General features: G+C 49.0%; 2 protein-coding genes across 7 annotated transcripts in view; one reads left to right on the top strand and one right to left on the bottom strand.

Annotated features, from left to right (window-relative positions):
• LOC126580012 (ubiquitin-conjugating enzyme E2-17 kDa) overlaps window positions 1-7,301 on the bottom strand; it is an 11,361-nt gene extending 4,060 nt beyond the window's left edge. Inside the window, exons 1-5 of one of the 5 annotated variants that reach the window (XM_050243838.1) lie at window positions 7,220-7,301; window positions 2,630-2,851; window positions 2,235-2,535; window positions 798-861; window positions 341-372 (exon numbers count right to left, since the gene is read on the bottom strand). In XM_050243838.1, the coding sequence (XP_050099795.1) occupies window positions 341-372; window positions 798-861; window positions 2,235-2,258 (120 nt within the window). In that variant the 5' untranslated portion in view covers window positions 2,259-2,535; window positions 2,630-2,851; window positions 7,220-7,301. Of the gene's footprint in view, window positions 1-340; window positions 373-797; window positions 862-2,234; window positions 2,536-2,629; window positions 2,852-5,136; window positions 5,297-6,283; window positions 6,375-6,397; window positions 6,633-7,076; window positions 7,096-7,219 lie in introns of those variants that run through there. The other 4 variants (XM_050243839.1, XM_050243842.1, XM_050243841.1 and 1 more) reach the window with 4 other exon arrangements.
• Window positions 7,302-8,718: 1,417 nt separating this feature from the next.
• LOC126579996 (serine-rich adhesin for platelets) overlaps window positions 8,719-20,025 on the top strand; it is a 44,190-nt gene continuing 32,883 nt past the window's right edge. The window contains exons 1-2 of one of the 2 annotated variants that reach the window (XM_050243814.1): window positions 8,719-9,105; window positions 9,278-10,642. In XM_050243814.1, the coding sequence (XP_050099771.1) occupies window positions 10,139-10,642 (504 nt within the window). In that variant the 5' untranslated portion in view covers window positions 8,719-9,105; window positions 9,278-10,138. Of the gene's footprint in view, window positions 9,106-9,277; window positions 10,643-17,274; window positions 17,409-20,025 lie in introns of those variants that run through there. The other variant, XR_007608488.1, reaches the window with a different exon arrangement.

A 20,025-nucleotide genomic window follows, 5' to 3' on the forward strand; every position in this document is an offset into this window, starting at 1 on the left:
ATGTTAATTCACAACATTGATGATTAGATTATTGATTTAATAAATCCTTTAGATGTTATGTACGTTGATATTATTCGCTTCTCAACACAAAAGCACTATTACAAACATTTTAGACCTGCTAGAAATGCCAAATACGTGATTAATGTTTCCGATAGAAGATGCTGGTGCACCGATGTGAAAACAAACATGACACCATTGGATGGAAATAGTCAATAGATTGCTTAGCATGAATTCTACGATGGCAGTTAGTTTTTGGCAAAAAAAATATGCTCTTGTGTGTCTTGTTGACAATTATTCGTCCTCCCTTATCCTTACTAACTACGTTTATAATCTCACTTACCGGGCCCATGATAGTTGCCTGCCAGTGAAAAACTGAAAGTAAATTAAAAACAAACGCATTACACATATATAAAATTCATTCATTAGTAGTTTATTCAAGTACACAAAATTTTAAATTCGATTAATTGAATGAATCAATGAAAATTTGTTTCTATGTAACTATGCGAGTACGTATGAAATAAATAAAAATCAGAACCGCATTGGTTCTGTAGTGCAATAAAGTTATAAAAGAACAGGGCGACTAAAATGCGCAGAAGCAGCATAAGTCTACACCAAAACAACAATGAATTACTTTCAGTTGTAGAAAAAAAAGGAAATTAGAAAGCTGTATTTTCATTAATCAACAAAATCGAATCAATTTAAAAATTCACGATTGATGTCTATCGACGTATCAGATCCGGATTTCATGACCTACGTTTTCTTTTCTCCAATATACATATTGCTATTAATATACTTACGATCATCACCGACGGGACCTGCTGAGCATTGTGCCGGAGGATCTCTTCCCAAGTCTTGTAATTCCTATGGAACAAATGATCGTGATCATGAATTTTCGTACGGATTCATTTTTTTACAACATGCGTGGCAACATGCATTTTTTTCTAGTCTAAATAAATCGAGCATAAACATGGATTTCAACCCTGCGTCCAACAAATAAACAATCGTATGAGATTGTTGGCGATATATACAGGTGAAACATAAACTAAACAAAAACGTAATCGACTGACAGCGAATGGTAATGCGATGACGGTAGGATATCTGCCACGAATCCGTCTCGACGACGTTTTTTGTTAGCTAAAAATAACCACATCGTTTCTGCTCACATATATGCGCCTTGTGCTATGCGCACGAACCGACCAACAAACTAGCCCTCGTCTCGACATTCCGCACCCCATAAGGTCAAGGCACATGGACATGATGATGTAGACGGAATCCTTTGCTTCTAGCCCAATATGTAGACGATATTACTGATAGTTTGTGTGTATGCGTACGTGTGAGACTAGATAGTATAGAGCACCGATACCGGAAAGACTTAGTGCCAACGTGGGTATTTTGTTTTCTTTTGTCACGGCCTTTTGCGCCTCCCTTCCTTAGAGTTTCAGTATTGTTTAAGCATTCAAAACTCATGTCACTTCACTACCAAACCATAAATACTTTCAATAAGTAAGCCGATGCAACAAAGTAGTAGTGTTAGTATTAAATTTTGTTTTTCTATAGACAAGCCATAGTTCAGAAAAGACTGTTCAATGGCAGTTCAAGCAAATAACATGAAAACAAATGTCTATCGGTTCATTGCGAGCCTCCTGTTACTACAGCTACGGTGTCCATGGTACTATGAATCATCCCGGAAGTTAATAACTTTGCTCGAAGTATTCCTCTGCTACTTTCATCTAAAAAGCTTTTTCTCGGTGGTATCCACTTCCTTGTGCATGTACCAAAAACAACCGATGATTGGTTTTAAATAAAGTATTTCATTGCCAAAATTAATTTCGTATGCAGACATCTGATGAGCGACAGAGAAGAGAATCATTTCCTGCATTACTTGCCAAACTCAAATCAATGACACAGTGCCCGAAAGAGATCCTGATCATACATACACACAAGCAGATAAGCTGCTCTATTTAGTTTATCTTACTTTTCATTACTCATTCTACTAGCCGATTTCCTGCTTGCGCATCAGTTATAGCAAGTTCGAAAAAAAAATAGGTAATGTCGGCGGTGTGGCACTCCTGCTCCAATCTTATTAATGCAATCCGAAAATTAAGATAGAATATATTGACGACCAAAGGAAAGGAATGAAATTTGCTCCTGCTCGTGGTTTGCGAAATTAGTTTGAGCAGAAATTAAAGAAGAATTTAGACAACAAAATATCACCGATATCCGAATTTGCTTACCTTATTAATTCTCTTTAATGCCATTTTTGATCAGCTACGCTTCTGCCACAGATGATCGATCGACGGAACTCTGGTGTCCCGAAGAATACGGTAACTGCTACGGCGTTGCTTCGCACTCTTCGAAGGCCCTGTCTGTTGTTTTGCGAGTGCTCTGGCTGCTTCGCAGGTATTTGTTGCTTGTTGATTGGCGTATTATTGTACGGGCAGCACAATTTCAATTGTTCTTGTGTTGTGATTGATAGAAGGAAACGGCGACCACAGCTGGACAGTGCCGCTAGCTGCTGATATGTCTCAGCAAAGCCTGTTGGATGTAAGTGACGCATGGGGATAAGGAACAGCGGGAGAAGTTTAGCTGTACACTGTGCGTTTCGTTTTTCCTCTACTTCCGTGCTTACCTTCGCTGAACCACACCTTCTCCTCTGGACCCTCCTCGTACACCCACAACACACAAGAAGAAGTAGAGCTTGCACCCTTCCGAGTGTTACCTCTGGGGCTAGGTGAAGCTTACGCTTTTACGCAAAAGAAACGAATCAGAGGAAAAGGACGCCCTTGGAGATTGCTCCCAAGTCGGCAAACGCTGTAAACCTTGCCGTAAACTTTTCTTCACTATACACACACTGTTGTTTCGGCGATCCAGCATCGCGCACACATTAGGTTATGTGAGGTCGCGGTTCGATGGATATGGTGATAGTTGAGTTGCACGACGCGCATATACCAAGGTTCCGTGTCAATGATGCATCAGAGTAGTCGTCACAGCGTCACAGCAGCAAATCCGGGTGGGGTCCCCATTGTAATCGTTTTATGGATTATTTTATGCGGAAGGAGAAATGAGAATGAAAAAAAAAAGCATGGTTTAGTAGCTAATAGTGCATTGATGTTACAGTCAACCGCATTTTCCTGTAGTGTAAAATCTTTCACGGAAGAGAATCGTACAGGGAGAGAAATAGAGATGAAGGGAGAAGAAAGGCAGGCCGTTTTGTCATTGTGTTGACAAGAAAGTCAGTATGCAAAAGAAATCCACCGACCAAACTCTGGCCCTGCAAGCAGTATGGCCCAAAATGTTAAGCATGCCGCACAGTTCCAGCAGCATCGCGTAAATGTTTGCAATCGATTCTGCTGTTCAAACGAATGAAATGACATCATAAACCCCCAGAGCAGACGCCTCTCCACTGATTTGACTGGTGTTCGTCCTCGGACGCACTTAAAGGCGATCCATCCACTTCTCTAGAACAGTTTGTGCAATTTTCCTTTCATAGAAAATTTGGAATGCGTCCACGAGAAAATAGGAAAGAGATGATGGGTTGGTGTGGGTGTACTAAAGAAGATAGAAACAAAAACGTCATATTTTTTGTTTAGTGGGAGCGATGAAAAACAAACCAGCAAAGCTAGGTGAACGGTTCTTCTTCTCCGTAGCACACCGTTCTGGTTCTCTCGGGGTTTTTTTTTGTAAAGAAAATTGTTGAGAAAATTATGTTCTCGAAATGAACTCGTGTATATAGACGGGGCACTTATTTCAACAAGAAAAAACGGCTTAACAGCAGCAGTAGCAGGCAGTAAAAAAGAAGATCGTTTCACAGCGCTCAGAGGAGAGAGCATGGAAAGAGTGAGAGTGTGATGGACTGAAAAGATAGAGCAGAAAAGAGCATACGGAGGCGGAAAACACACGCGGCAGTCCTAGGATCCTCCCGTTCCGTGCACTTTCGGACGGTTTCCGGGGTTGAGCACTTTCAGACGACACACACAGTACAGTACAGTACAGTACATAACACATACCCCTACACACACACACACACACACACGACTTGCACACGAGAAACGATTCATTTCGTAAAACAATTCTGCCACACAATTCTCTTTGAGGCTGTTTTGTGGTCGGCACCGCCGAATGATTCGGGACATCAGACATAAAAATGGCCACCTGTACGCGCCCGCCCTCAGGCCGATCGGCGCGGTTATTGCCGCATTAGCTACAAAGAAAAAATCCTTTCGCGTTTCTCCCCGGGCACTATCTTCATCTGTTTGTTTCTAAAAAGCGTCGCGCGAGTCTGGACGGATATTTGTCTAGAGCTAGGAGGACTCAATTCACGGACGTACTTCACATATTCGGTGCCGAGGCGGTACAGCAAAACCACCGTGCTCTGGCTCTCTAGGGCTCGGAGGGGTCGCACAGCAACGATTTCTCTCGACACTGCTACTGCTGCTGCTGGTGCAGAAACGTGTTAGCGCAAAATCAAGGAGCTGTAATGGTGTGCTATAGCATTTTTAGCATATATTTTTCCCTCCCAATCTGCGCACATTCGTCCTCTCCGGAAAGGAAATCGTAAGAAATTCGGAAGATTGTATTCGAACATCGACCGAACAGGATAGGGCGGTGCAGTAGGCGAAGGAGGGAGCGAGCGAAAGAGATTCCTACCGAATGAGAGCAACCACTACATGCGCGTGTACATGTATTCTAGCCATGAACAACCGGAGTCAGAGTGAGCCGCATAGAAAAACAGCTTAACGGCGAACCTAGCATTTTTTTTGCATTGGTTAGAATATTACCGAAGAATAGTTTTCCACTCGATCAGACCACCCAACGTAGCGTTTTGCGCTGGGCTGGAAGCGGCGTACGCTCGCCGGCCCGCTCCTACAGAGCAGCGGATGAAAGATGAACTAGGCTACAATATTCGTACCCGGTTTTCTGTGGCTACTTGTCGCCACAGCACCACGCAGTAGCCATGAAAAACGGGGTGCATGGTAGGACGACGGTTGGAAGAGCGAAAAAAAAAGGGGGGGGGGAGAGAGCACACGCAGCAAGTGAGGTGGGTGATCGCCGCAGGTCGCCAATTCGCCGTTATTTGAACCACCAAAAAGGTAGAGAATGAAGGAGCGCTTCTAGCTACCACGAATTCCTACTTACACGCACTGTCGCCTGCTTTTCGAACGGTCGGACACAGCCGACGACACTTCGTAACCTCCCAGTCTGCGGTTTCGTCTCGAAAGAAATTACCAAGATGGCTACGTTTGCCCGCACGACACTGCCGATGACTAGCCCCAACAGCAAAGACTGACAAGGATCGGACGTTCGTTCGTTGCAACGTTCGAGCCATTGGTCGCGGCCACACGAACACCATCGCGGACACACACAAAAATATTTCGAGCAGTTTGCCTATCCCGCGTTTATGCTCCCTATTCCAGCGAACCTGCTGCCGGTCGCTCGTACGCACACTGACGCACCCCCGTATGCGCTATTTTCTCCCGAGCCCATTATGTGAAATCCAACAAATGGTTCGATCGGGTTTTCCACGAATGTATCGGAAAATGGACTAGAACACTAGATATGTTAGCTCGCATTAAACATTTCCTAATGCTGCCCCGGCCCACCGTGGGTGGCCGTCGAGAGCGGACCAACAAACACAGCGGAACACAGTGGCAATAATATGCGCTGTTCAAGTGAGAGCAATAAGTTCACGCGTTGGATTGAAATTGAAAGGAAAATTTAAAAAGATGCCCGCCAGCGGTGCCATAAAATGATACCATTTTAAGGTGGTCTCAGGAAAAAATGGGTTCTTCCTTTTTCCGTTCAGCAGTGACGATGTTTTCCTCCTTCGGTTCGCCTATGCTCACCCCCTTCTCATTACCCCCACCCACAGTAGTGTGTGAGCGTTTATCCCGTTCGTTTGCAAGATGAGTTTTACCACCCGTTTTCATCAGCCTTTCAGAAAGTGGACCGTGCAATGATGACGGCATTTCTGTTCGTGTTGGTGGGACGGTGCACACATCCAACAAATGACCGCGCGCGTACACACACAAGTCCACTGCATGGCCGATATACCGCTGACGGTGACTAAGATCACACACAAGCCTGCTTTCCTTTTGGCCGTTGAAAAAAAAAAAGGGGAACCTGTCTGTGCATGATTTTGATGGTGAGCGATTTCGATCGATTCCGAAAATTTTAAAATCTCTACTCCTGTTTCACGTAGACAATACACCGGATCTATCCCCGGTTAGGAATGCGGGGGTTCTTTTCATACGACACCGGGGCATCATGTCGTCACATCCGTTACCTTTAATACAGAGTGAAACGCTGCCGCACACATCTCGGGCTCTCTGATCCTCGCACTCGTTCGAGTTATCGTGAACCGGAAGGGGGGAGGGGGTGGCAAAGAAGCTACGAATACCTTATATACCGACAGAGGACGCACACTGTTGGTTGATGGCCGAATGTAGCTCCCCTCTAGTTACGACACGCAGCAGTGTAATTAATGTACCCTGCCACCGATGTCCGCTGACGAACGACCACGGAACTTTTCTACTTTTTCGTCAAATTCCGAAGCAATGCAATCTACAGTATAGTCAAGAGCCTAGCGTGATTGTGTGAGTGAGCGCAACGGGTCTCGCTTGCGCTTGAGGAATACGACACCACTTGACGAAACGTACACACATCGTCACACACGCACGCACGCACGCACGCGCGAGCGCATATTATAGCGGCACCATCCGTTTTGGAAAAAGAGGTAATTCCGGAGCGATGCACCAGATACACGTACGTGACGCATACGGATGTGTATGTGTACGTTCGGGTTTGTGTCATCGGCAGCGAACGTTCATCGAACGTTGCGAAACAACACCATATACAATAATACACCACATACGAGCATACATTTTAACAGCAGCACCGATCGGGGTTTGAAGAAAAAAAAAATATTAACGCGTCCGTACACGCTGGAATATTGCTACGCGATCCGTGGCTCGTCCGATTTTCCTGACCAGGTGCGTGTATATGTGTGCGCGCGCACTAACGTCGGCGGGGCAGGGAAGGAAAAGTCGATGCAAAAGATACCATACCATCGAGTTCACCTTCCGATTAATGCCTTTTGCCGCAAAAACAATGGCCTTACTGGCTTTTACCACCGCTAGCAGTACCCCGTTTAACGATAGCAGACCAGGGTAGCAACAATGTAGGATGAGAAATAGAAAACTATGCAACAATTTTGCAGTACCTTTCAACAGAGAGATGTTCTACTCACGAAAGACGGTCACCAACTTTTGCGAGCCTGCTTCTCGACTGACTGGCTGCTGCTGCTGAACCAGTGCCCGAATTTGGGAAATTTTCTAGCAGCCCCTTTTCGTCTGTCAACCGAAGAGCTGTCGGTGCCGCGGGCCGTATATCTGTTCTAAGCAGCAATCGAGCGGAGCTCGGAACCGGAAGTTTCACACCAAAGGATGCTGTTTCATATGAAAAAATAAACGAATATTCCTGTTCATACTCGTTTCATAGCATCATTAGCTTGTTTTGTTAACCCAGCTTCAATGGGGCATGTAATGGTTGGTGACATGAGCATCGATGCACCACTCCAAAGCGCTCGAGTCGCGAGCCTTCGCGTAGTACGCACTTCAAGTCTAGTCTGAGGATATTCACAAAATATATAATAAACTGTGTTGGCGGACTGTGCAACCCCCCACGCGTAACATGATTAACTGGGATTTTCCGGCCATGGGTTCTTATGCGGGGAAAGTTTCTGCAAAGTAAACACCGTTTCCGCTGAATAATCCGAGGGCGCAGCGAAGCGCAAAATCGTGGAACCCATCAACCTTTAGGTATATATCCACGATACGGTTTTGTTTTAACTTTACTTTAAGGATTCCTTTTTTTAACGTTTTTTTCCCACCCCGCTGGTACCGTTTCCTTATTGAATCCTTCCAATAGGCACGAAAGGTCCTTCACAAACACGGGGATGCATTCAGGAAAAATCGAATTGTTTTTTTGGTCTAAATAATCTATCAATCGGAACGTTTGAATACGTAGAGCGCATCGTTGAAATTGAGGGTCAGGAGCGATATCATTCATGTGAATTTGCGAAAACAGATAAACTTTGATGTCCTTTCGAGTAATAATTATGATACACGGTTTATTGCGAAGAGTAATTTTGTACGTAAAGGCCGGAATACACGAAGCGTAAACTCTCGTATAAACTCAGAATGTAATGCCAAAAAGTTTACAATTGCCGTTTACACGGTGTAAAAAAGATTATAGGTCCACGGAGCATAAATCCTAGCGTAAACGCTGTTTGCAAGCGATTTGCCTCTCTATATTTCCTGTTTGTGGTTTGCATTAACAGTGAGTGATCATTACTAGCGTTTTTAATCTTTTTCTTCGGAAAAAAGATCCTATTTTTCTCACAAAAGTCGATTAAAGTTCAGTGTAATTCGGATTACACGTCTCAACCCGGTCATGTAAACATGTTCAAGTGTAAATTAATTTTATATTTACGCTTGAGTTTACGCTTCATGTATCGCCGGCTTAAAACTTACGGTTGATTCGCATATCGCAATGCACGCAGTACTCATCTCACGCACACAACCAACTATGGAATCTCTTCAATAGCACCATTGTCGAGGAGTCGTTAAGCTGGTTGTCAATGACGCGGCTGTCGGCGCAGGGCCTCGTTGACAGGGAGCCGTGTTCACGGAGACGGCCTCGAAAGTCTGCAGACGGTGAATCCTTGCGGTCGCTCTTTTGTGTGTGTGTTTCTCGTCTTTTTTTTTTTATTTGTTGGAAAGTGTTTCGTACCCCCGGGCGACCGGGGAGATGTCCGGAGCGACGACAAATAATGCGTGTTTGGGCATGGGACTGTAAAGGCAGCAGCAAGAGCAAGTGCATCTTCCCAATTGTAAGGTAGGGTTGTCGGATGCTCCCATTCCGTGGTTCCGTATTCCCGTTTCCGTTCGTCCGGCAGTAATCTGCTGACCCCACGCACACACACACACACGGAGAGAGAGAGGGTAATGTCAGTTCGGGTCAGCTACCACCCCACCAACGAATCCTTGGAGCAGCAGCAACCCACAGGATTCTCCAGAGCAGTGGACCAACGGACCGGCCAACTGGGTTCGTAGAGACATGTATTGTGCTTCAATCAACGACCTCCCCCCCTCACTCCCTACCATTTCCCTACCCCTTGAGCCACTCGGATGGTCTGATTTAACTAATCTTGTTTCTTTTCGTTCTTTTCGTTGCAACACCAAAAAAAAAAAACTCCCGGACACAACCCACAATTCAGAGGAGTGAGGAGTGAAGGAAAAGCACTCTTGCACCAACGGTGAAACGTTGGTGCTGGCCTGCCGGAGAGGGAGAGACGAGCATCTATCTGGGGAGCCCTTTCTTTTCCTTTCGTCTCGTCATCTGGCCTTCATCGCCCCTTCCCTCCCCCCTCCCCCCCCGCACACACATACATACACGCCTATGCTGAGCTGGGTCGGAGCTTTCACACGGAGCCACGTTCAGAATTAAAAGATTAAATATTATTGACCGGCGGTCGCCTATTGGCCCACCGTGTGTGCGTGCGTGTCTCTGTGCGTCGTTTATGCGTAGTGGTGCCTCGTGTTAGTGCGATGTGGCGGTGGGAGTAGTGTGCCCCCCTACTCATTAGCTACTCGCCGTCATCAGTGTCTGTCTGTGTATGTGTGTGAGTGTGTACGTGTGCGCGAAGTGTACGTATCCGTCCGTCCGTCCGCCCGTCTGTACGTCCGGGTAGCGGTAGCAGCCGATCCGATTAGAAACTTCAATCAACCGATCAGCCTTTGGTTCGCGAAGCCATGCAGCTGGCGATCCGGGCGTTGGGCGGCCAGTAGACAGCAGCGAGCGTGAGAGCAGCTGCGCTGAGCAAGTGCTCGGGATGTGGCGCCCGGTAGCTTGCGGGTTTAAGGGACACGATAAGGCAAAGGAGCCCGCATAAAGGACGCCACACAGGCGGAAGGATCTAAAGGAGCAGCCAAACCATTCCACCCCTCAAGTCACCCCGGACGGCCACCAGTCTGCGTTTTTTCTCGCACTCGAAACGGTTGCCTTGGTGCTCTGGTGGTGTAGGTCCTGATTGCGGTTCCTGGGCTGCCGGCTCGGTAGCCAGCCGCCCCCGGGTGCCATGTCCGACAGCGAGCTCGATCGGACGCTTGTGCACCCGGATCAGGCGCCAACTGCCACTGGCCAGCACGGTTTGGCCGAAACGACGACGACGACGACGACGACGGTGCCAACAATTGGGTTCAATCGACCGCATGCCGTTACCTTCCTTCAGCAACAACAACAGCAGCTCGCGAACCATCCACCATCCACCGACTCGTCGGCTGAGCCGCTGCAGCAGGTGCCCAACCAACGGTATCCGCAATATTTTGCGCTGACCAGCGGTGATGATCCAACGGTCGGCTCAGACGAGGCACCGTCCTGCCTGCTGTCGTCCGACGACCAACACGGATGCGGCGGCGGCGGTGGTGGTGGTGGTGGTGGTGGTGGTGGTGGTGGTGGGACGCAGCTGCAGCGACCCCTCCCGGTTGCCTTCGCACGCCACCTGCCCGCAACACACTCCACAATCAGCCGGGACAATCAGCCAAAGCGCATCAGCACCTCCCTGCCGCTCTACTACGCTAAGGTAAGTGCTGTTCAACCCCTCTAATTTCTCTCGTTTCACCGTTTCCGGGTTGAGGAAGGTGGGGCCCCCTCTTGTATCTACGAGCCCTGTACGAAGAGGCTGTGGTTTTCGCAAGGCAAACGCAGAAATACTATTGGGAGTGATGACAGGGAGCAGAAGAAGAGTAAGCAGTAAATGTTTTCTAACAGCACTGAATTTCATTTTGTATTGTTTTAGTCGCGAAACCAAAACATTTTTCGGATCGCACCGTCGCACGCGTACACCGCACCGCGTTGCTTAGCGCGGATCCCGGTGCAGACTTGCAGAGATGCCCGACTGCCTCTCCAATGTAGTGGAGGTCCTTGATCGGTCCAAGGTCTGCCTGTCTGCCTGCAGGTAGCGACTGGAATCACGCATGCACCTTCATTCCATCATTATCGCTACACCCGGGGTAAACCTGATTCGTGCTTGGCCGTTTTTTTTTTGTTTCTCTTCTTCTGCCTGTCTCGGCCTGTCTCGGCCTGTCTCTGCCTTGCCTGCCGCATGTTACTCCGTGTATGAATAGTGTGACCCTGGCAGGCAGGGGTTGGATGGATAAGAGATGGGTCCCCTGGCCAGCGCTTGGGCTCGGAATCGGTGCTGTGCTCCTGATTGCCAAAGGTAGCCCGCTCCCCTCCAGCTACTACCGCTACTCTCGTGCCGTGGCCGCAATGTTGGGGCACAACGAAATTTAAAGCAAGAAAACCAAAACAAATGCGAGCATAAAAAAAAAAAACAAAAACATGGCAACCCAATGATAGCATGTTTATGAAATCGGTGCGTAGAGGCGTTTTACCGCAGCCACAGTCCCCACAGCGAGTGTGCATCGTGTACTACACCAGTGCAACCCTTCTCGCTCCCTTGAGCAACTTCCCCCTGGCCCGCTGCGGGGCTGGCCCATCAGAGTTGCTATCATCAGGGGCATGCTTTTCGGCATTCGGCCACCACGGATCGCGCGTTGCGTTGTGGCCAGCGATTTCTAGTCCTAGAGGGTACTGTGTAATTAACCTCCTCACCACCACCGGCTAGCTTGCTAGCTGGCCAGCCAACACAGCACGGCTACATTGTTGGCAACAGGTATTTGTTTCGGGGCCAAATCTATTGTTACCAATGGAACGGAGGGCCAGCTTTAACGCACCAAGGCAGGCGCCAATGCAATGCACTGACGCCACCGACCATCCTTCCTTCTCCATCGCATACAAACGTTGGTGCCATGGACACGATAGTGACTTGATTTTGCAACAATAAAACATAGAACACACTAAAGCGATAAGCCGTGCAAGGCCGAATGGATGCGCCTCGCATTTTGTCAGTTCTGTACAACAAAAATTTCTAACCAGGCTGACTTCGATGCTAAAGGCAGTTCACTGTGCTCGGTTACCGTACGTTTTTTTTTTTTTTCAAAATTCAACCTTTTCTTCTGACCAGTTCCTAGCAGGAAAGTGTCCCTATCGAGCGCCGGGCATCCCGGAGCGCTGGGCACAACAGCGAGGAAAAAACAAAAAACAAATTAATGTGCGCCTCCGCTGTCCACTATTCATGTTTTCATGGTTTGCATATTGGTTTTTTGGCCTGAAAGCGCCCGGCTTGTCGCGCCGTGCTGCGCCGCTCCGCACGGAGGACTCCGCCGGAAGGTAATTGAAAAACAAATAAATAGTTAAGCGAAAAGCAAAAAACAAAAAAAAAAAAAACAAAACATTATGAGTGCGCCGACTCCTCTGGGCGATGTAACGAACGATAGGGGAGGGCTTTGGACTTGGATTTGTCCAGTGGTTCGTCTCGTCTTCGTTGTTTATTCGATTATTTATCCATTATCATACTGTCTTGGTCGGTGATTCTCCTCCTCTTGCTTCGCCATTCACTGGCTCCCCTTTCTCTCTGTCTCTCTCTCTCTCTCTCTCTCTCTCTCTCTCTCTCTCTCTTGGGCGCTCTCTTTCGTTGCATTATCACCAATGCCCGTGAGGATCACTCAATCTCGATGTACTGTGACGTCACTGGCTCCGATCTAGATCGCGATCATCATGGCAGCAAGTTTCCGGGTTTCTCCGCGGTGGCTCTCCGGAAGGAAGGAGAGAACCCCCTTCTCCCCACCCCCCTTTCCATGGAACGCTCGTCGCCTTGGTGGCGTGAGTCACCAACTCGCACGCTTCGCTTCTTCGTGCAGTCACTCATCGGAGCGGACCTCCGCTCCACAGTGGTTTTTTTTTCTGCTGTGGTCTCAACACATCGTGCATCGTCATGATCTGTGTCGAAAAGGGGGGGTGGGGGAACCTTCCCGAACCGCCTATCCAGCGATGCGTGACGCGGGCCAGCCAGCCGAAAGCGAGAGAGAGAGAGAGCCCCGAGCGCACTCACCGCGAAAGGGTTGATCTGGGATTGGGGGGGGGGGGGGGGGTGAAGGGGTTTGAGCGTGGACCTTCAGGGACCCAAAACTCCGGAGATCGGTTGACCGTCTACGGTTTTGCCACCGGCACCTACCGGGAGTGTCGGGATAAACCGCTTTGCATTTTAGGGGATGGGGCTGGGGCGCGAAGGGATTGGCAGTTTTAGGGGATGAGGTCCCAAAAACTGTGATAACTGTGAGTGTGTGTGGGTGCGCCCTGGTTGCGGTCAGCTGACGCGCGTCGCGCCGCGTTTCCGTTACGTGACGCACCACCGTAAAGGGGTAAGCGGGTCGGGGGGGTTGGGGTTGGCACCCTTAACAACCAACACACGCCACCGCGCACAGGGCCCTCGCTATATCTCGCACGGAAGTCGCCGGGCGCGCGATCACACAATTATGTGCGCGAGGTCTTATGCGTGCACCAGTGTGTGTCCGTGAGTGAGGTAGCTCGTGAGTTCCGCCCCTCGTTCGCTCACGAGAGCGAGAGCGAGAGAGAGAGAGAGCGGGCGCATTGTGGGCGCCCAGTGTTAGGCGATGGTTTTGGGGGCCGCAGAAGTTCGTCAGCAACCGCCGGTTGAGCAACACAACAGCGTACCGAACGGCAATCGTCGTCGTCGCCGCGGCGTGTGTACAAAATTCTGTCCGCGTGTTCCGTTCCGTTCCGTGCCGTTCCGTGCCGTTCCGCCCAAAGTTCCGGTGCGCGTTTTTTGGGGGGATTCGAATCGTCCTTCCGGCCAAAAGAGTGGGGGAGGGAAGGGGGATGGGGGATGCGCCACACCAACCCCCGTCCGCGTAACGCATCAAGCGCGCCCACCACGCAGTACGTGTTCTAGCCGTTCCGTTTTCTAGTGGTCTCTTTGCCGTTTTTTTTCTCTCTCTCTCTCTCTCCCTCTCTCCCTTTGTGTGTTTCTCGGGCCGGTGTGAGTGTGGTTTGATTTCTGTAACGGGGTAAGGGTGGCCCCGTTGTTCGTTCACACACAGCAGAGAGCGTGCGCCAGCTCATCGCCATCCAATTGTTACTTTCAAATCGCAGTTCGCTCGTTCCGTTGCTGTCGTTGTCGTTGTTGTTGTTGTTGTTGTTGTTGTTGTTGTTGTTGTTGATGTTGGATCGTTAAACCCTTCCGCCCCTTTCTCTCCCCATGTGTATCTCTCTCTCTCTCTCTCTCTCTCTTTTACTCTGCTTTGGGAGATTTTGCAGGCGTTGCACTGCTCATGAGGGCACTGCATCGTCGTTGTCGTCGTCTATGACTGCACCCGAGAGAAGACTGTATTCGTCATTGCCATTAGGGGCTGAAAGAAGAGGTTTGGGGATGGTGTGGTAATCAACAGTAACCAGTGGGTGGCGACGCCAACGCCTGGCAGCTCTCGTAGTGTTCCAAGCAGTGAGGATCTCGAGCACCTCTCTTATCTGTCGGCGCAGCGAAAGTAGCAACCAATTCGTGGTGTTCGTGTGCGTGATGTGTGTCTGTATGTGTGTCTTTAAAAGACGTTGCTGGATAGATTTCTGCAACAGCAGCAGCGGCAGGGAAAAAAGGCAAAAAATCAACCAAAAGAAAATCGCGGATCGCGCCCACGGTCACTCACGAGAGGCGCTCGCTCACTCGGTCGCTCGGTCGCTCGGTCGCTCCTGCGATCTCCCTGGCTCCCTGGCGCCGCTTACCGCTCCTCCCCTCCCGCACCATCCCAAAAACCCGCTGGCCAATTGTTTTTCACTCTTTCAGCTGCAGCAATCCGGCTCGAGGGGGATGATGATGAAAGGGGGGGGGGAGGGTAGTGTAACATCATGCGCGGAGAAAACATCCTCGCTAGCGAGTGGGCCGCCGCACATGCCACAATATGTGCACAACGCACACAACGATCACCCCCCCCCCCCCCCTTTAGGCGGCGGTTGATGATCGCTCGCTCCCCCCCCCGGGGGGGGGGGGGGGGACGGGGGTGCACCCGAGCGCATCGACGTGTTGTCGTCGTCGCGTTGTGCCGTGGTGATGGTAGTGGTGGTGATTGTGCTTTACCCCCTTTTTCTTGCCAAGGGAGGAAGGGGGGGGGGGGGCGGCGGAGGTCTCTTTTGGGGTCTCTAAACACAAAAAAAAGAAAAACGGTGCACCAGCGAGTGAGCGCCACCCTCTCTTTCTTTCTCTCTCTCTCTCGTTCTCTCTCTCTCTCTCTCTCTCTCTCTCTCTCTCTCTCTCTCTCTCTCTCTCTCTCTTTCACCCCTCCCCGTTCCAGTCCGGTGGTGGTGGAGGAGATCACTGAGCAAATCTGACGACTGACTGTCGCTTCTCCATCAAATCCTTCCACCTCCAGCCCTTGCCCCATGCCACCACCCTGCTCCTTGTGATCCCTTTGATCACCCTGCCACCCTCTTCTGCCCCTCTCCGGTCGGCTTATGCAATGACTGCCACCGCAACGAGCAGATCATCACGCGATCCCTCCCTTCCTTCCTTCTTCTCCTCCTCATCATCATCATCATTATCATCATCATTATCATCCTGTTCATCCGTAATTGGTTGTTTCATAAACTCTGCGCTGCACTGCGCTGCGTGCGTGCGTGCGTGGCAGGTGTCGTCCGTCTCGTCACGCCAGGCCATCACCCCCTCCCACCCCGTTCGGAGGGTTGATCGCGATGTGGATGGCGATTTTGGGTTAAAAAAAAAAAATTATCAGTATGACAACCAGCCGCCGCACCCCCCCCCCCCGATTGTGGAGCACCCTGTGTCGGGGTTGGTTCCGGTGGCAAAACTGCTCCGAGACACCCCTCTCCCTTTCCCCTCAGCCCCAAAAAAGAAAAAAACACCCCTCCGGATTATTGACCCGGTTTCTCGCTCTCTTTCTCTCTGTTTCTCTCTTTATCTCTCTGTTTGTCTCTCTGTCGATTGGTTCGAGTCTTGTAACAATTTAGGATTGGCTAACACACACAAACACACACGCATTGTGCCGCTTTCTGCCCCGAAAACTCCTGAACAAATCGTATTACGCACCGTGTCCGCGTCTCTCTCTCTCTCTCTCTCTCTCTGTTTCGATCATTGCGTATGATTTTCCGGTGTTGCATACGCATGTGTCGCCGATTGTGTCTGTGTGTGTGCGCGTTTGTGTGCCCGGTGGCTGTGCATCTTCTTCTGCAATCAAATCATTGACGTTCGTGATGTGCTTTCGGATTTTGGGGGGTATCGGGAGTGAAGGGAAACATTGGGAGATGGTGGGGGTGGGCCTAGAGCGGGAGGTGACATCAATCAACCATCGCGCAGCGCATTCGCACTTCCCTTCGATCAAAGCTCCTCGATCAACCTTTCTCGATCACCTCCCACTCCTCTCCCTGGCTCTGTGCGGCCAGGAAGTGGGCCCGTTGATGATCCTGTGATTGACCGATTTTTTTTTTGACCAATTTGTGTGATGCAATCGTTCGTTTTCGACCACTGGAATAACGGCTGACGGCAGCAGCAGCAGCAGCAGCAGCAGCAGCAGCACCGTGAAACGTGGCGCTTTTCCGTGTTTTTTTCTTCGTTCCGCTGGTGCTGGCAGAGTCGGAGCGGTGAGGGACGCTTATTTACTGGCCTTCTGGGCCGGGGAAAATCGCGCTCCTCGCTCAAAAAAAAAAAAAAAACGAAGAGCGAGGAGCATTCCATTATCTCGATCTCTAGCCGTGCCCCCCGCGCATAGCGGGCAGTCAGACAGACAGACAGGCAGGTGGTTGGGCTGCCGCTGAAAACTGCTGCTGATGATGGTGTTGGGCTCGAGCTGAAGCTGCGATTCGCACATTACCGGAGTGCGGAGATAGTTTGGATTTTGCTTCATTTTCCAATTTTTGCCTCGCAAAGAGAGAGAAAAATAGAGAGAAAGAGCGAGAGAGAGAGATAGATATTTCACAGCACGCAGGTTATTAATTTGAATGCAACATACTGTGCCATGGAATAGGTCTGGAGCCTCGAGAGTTTCGAGCTGCGATGAGCTGTTCGGTTGTCGATGGGTTTGCGGCCCGCATCCCGGTGCCCGGAAGCGACCATGGGACGCTCTGCTGATGCCTGGGGCCACCCGGCCGGTGTGGCCTGTGAATCTTTTTGTGGCGCAAGCGGCGCAAAACAGCGCGAGACTGTAACGCGTGCCAGTAAGTGAGTGAGGTGCCCACGAGTTAAAGCAAGTGTCCAAGAGAGAGAGAGAGAGCATAAAACTACTACTATCGCCACTACGACGACGACGGCGACATCTAGAACATTGAATCACCGAGACCCGTCGAGCGCCGGCGAGGTCACGAGTGGCCCCGAGATAACAGTTGATGGTGGGAGAAGCCGTCCAGCTGACCAGCTACAGCAGAAACAGCAGCCGGTGCATTCTCCTATCCCTCGCTGGTCTAGCAGACAACATACGAAGGTAATGAACGTTCACTCTCTGCCCAACCGTTGCCATTCCGCGCCACTCGATCGATCAAGCGGTGGCTCGATTCGAACGCAAATTGGGATGGAATTTCAATTTCAATTTGAAGTAAATTTTCGGGGAGACAATTTGTTGCAATTGAACGTGCAAAACATAATGTTAAGCACACAGAAAACATACATTATTTCCACAGAATCACTTGCTCAATGCTGTTCCACAAAGCACAAAGGATTGGCAATTGCAGGGGGGGGGGGGGGGGGGGGTCAACTAAGGTCAACTTGGGGAAAAAATGGCTCATATTTTACAATTTTTTGTGAAGCAACTATTTTGGTGATTTTTTTCAAATGTGACTGTCATATAGAGACACAGCTTTTCAACATTTATTTGGTTCTCTTTTGGGGAAGATTTTTTTTTAGAAAAAAAAAACTCAAAATGAGCAGTGCATGTCTGGAATGTACTTTTTCCGGTGCCCATCGTATCCATCGTGTGGTGGGTCATCTGAACTACGCAAATCAATATTATTTTCATAGATTCTAAGTTTATCCAGCAACGGGGCACCGTTGAGTTTTTGGTCAGCTTTCAATTTTTCGATTTTTGACAGGTTTTTAAAGTTGATCATGGACCCAACCGGGTTCGTCGCTTCAACGGGCAAGTCTTTTGATTTTTGACCAAAGACGGCCCATTTTCGACGAATTGTCTGTAGAAGACTAGCTACCCGTACATGTTTTTGCAAATGCCATAATGAACTACAACTTTTCAAGTATATTTGGTCGTATTTTGGGGACGATTGATTAAAAACTACAACCATGGCATCAAATATAGGAGGGCATGTCTGCTAAAAAAATGTGTACTGTACTATTCGGTGCGGTAATAATCGTAGCTGCGTGGTGGATCATCTGAAATATACAAATTGATATTCTTTTCATAGATTAACAGTTTGTCCTGTCGAGCTTTTTGTTTATTTTTACAATTTTTCGCTGTTTGGCAGACTTTTGTCCGCAAAACGTTTACACAATTGTTCTTGGAAGGATCAGGAAAATTGGAACAATGTAAAAAAAAGTTGATGAGGTATAAAAAATACCTTAGACCCTCTTTGAAGGCAGAGCATATGGGGGGCTACGTCTACACATGCTAGGATAAGATGCTCTGGAGGTCTCTGGAGCAGAATGTGAATGACAGAACAGAAAAAATGGGAAGAAAAAACCGGTGTTAGAATTCTCTCCCCAATTCCCCACACGGCACTGGTTTTCTGGTTTCGAATTTTCGCACCCGCTCCTAGTGCGTGCCAAGATCATCGGCCATCGCCACCTCACGCCACCCGGGCAACGGCGTTTTTTTGTTTTTTTTTTGTTAGTTGCTGCTAGTACCCAGGGCCACCACCCGGGGACTGTCTTCGGACTTCTGGTTCCGGCCGGTTGGTCGACCAACCGCGTCGAAGGGTTGCGGGAGGGGGTGGGGTGGGGGTGGGCATCTTGCCCGCCTCGACACTGCACGCACACGCACGCGCACACCGCCGGTGTCCGCCAAAAACGCAACGCACTCAACCGCTTTACGTCCTCGGCCTCGATCGTCGCTAGAAGGGGGTGGTACGCTCGGTTGCCCGTTCGTTCTGGTTGCCTTATAATGGCTGCAAAAGAGAAACCTCTCCGTCTCGGTGGCTGTGCTGGGTGGGCAGATGGGGGTCGGTGCATGAGTTTCGTTTCCAACGAGAATCGTCCTTGAACGCCGCTGTGCTGTACGTTCGTGTGCGCGTGTGCTCAGGCTCAGTAGGAAGCAGCGGTTACTATAGTAACAGTAGTTTTGCGTCTGATTTTGTGGTTTTTACGTTTCTTCTCTATCTATCCTTTTATTTTTTTTTTGGAGCCTCCCCAACATTATTTCGGCCCCAAATTTCCATTTTACTGTTTTCCCCGCTTCCGCAGCAAGCTCTGCTTCTTCTCTTTATCAGCGTTTCTTCTTTTCCTTCTACTCCGTTACTCTGTTGCTTCTTCTGCGAGCCACGAATCATTTCTCGTCTCACCGTACCAGCGGCCCCATAGCGAACTTTGTTTATCGATTTATTCCGTGCTGCTTCTTGGTTGCTCCTAAAGTGCATTAGGCCGCCTTTGGTATTTAATTTTTTGGTGACGCATATTTTTAACATTTTTCCCTGAACGGTGATCCTTTCAAGAACATTGTGTAAAAGTTTTGGATTAATCGAAGCAAAACTGACAAAGATATAGATTTTTGAACATCCGCTCCATGCAGCTCACTGCTTTGAAGAGCGTTTCCCCCAAAACGCAACGTTTTCAAAGTCGGTGCCCATCGTACCGTAAAAACTACTGAACCGATCGATTCGAAATTTTTAACACATTACCTGTACACTCTTTGCCAGGTAGCCTCGTCGAGTTTTCATGAAAATTGTTGATACTTTTTTTTTTAAACAAATCTTAAATCTTAAACAAATCTTGTTTTTCGGCAAAATCGTAAAAAGCATCATTTTTTCAACTTTAAAAATCTGCCAAAAATCGAAAAATAGGAAATTCGACAATAACTCTCCGGGACCACCTAGATAAACTTATAATCTTTCAAACGAGTATCGATTTGTATTTTTCTGATGGCCCATCACGCAGCT

This window comes from Anopheles aquasalis, chromosome Y (assembly GCF_943734665.1).
Source record: "Anopheles aquasalis chromosome Y, idAnoAquaMG_Q_19, whole genome shotgun sequence".
Lineage (NCBI taxonomy): Eukaryota > Metazoa > Arthropoda > Insecta > Diptera > Culicidae > Anopheles > Anopheles aquasalis.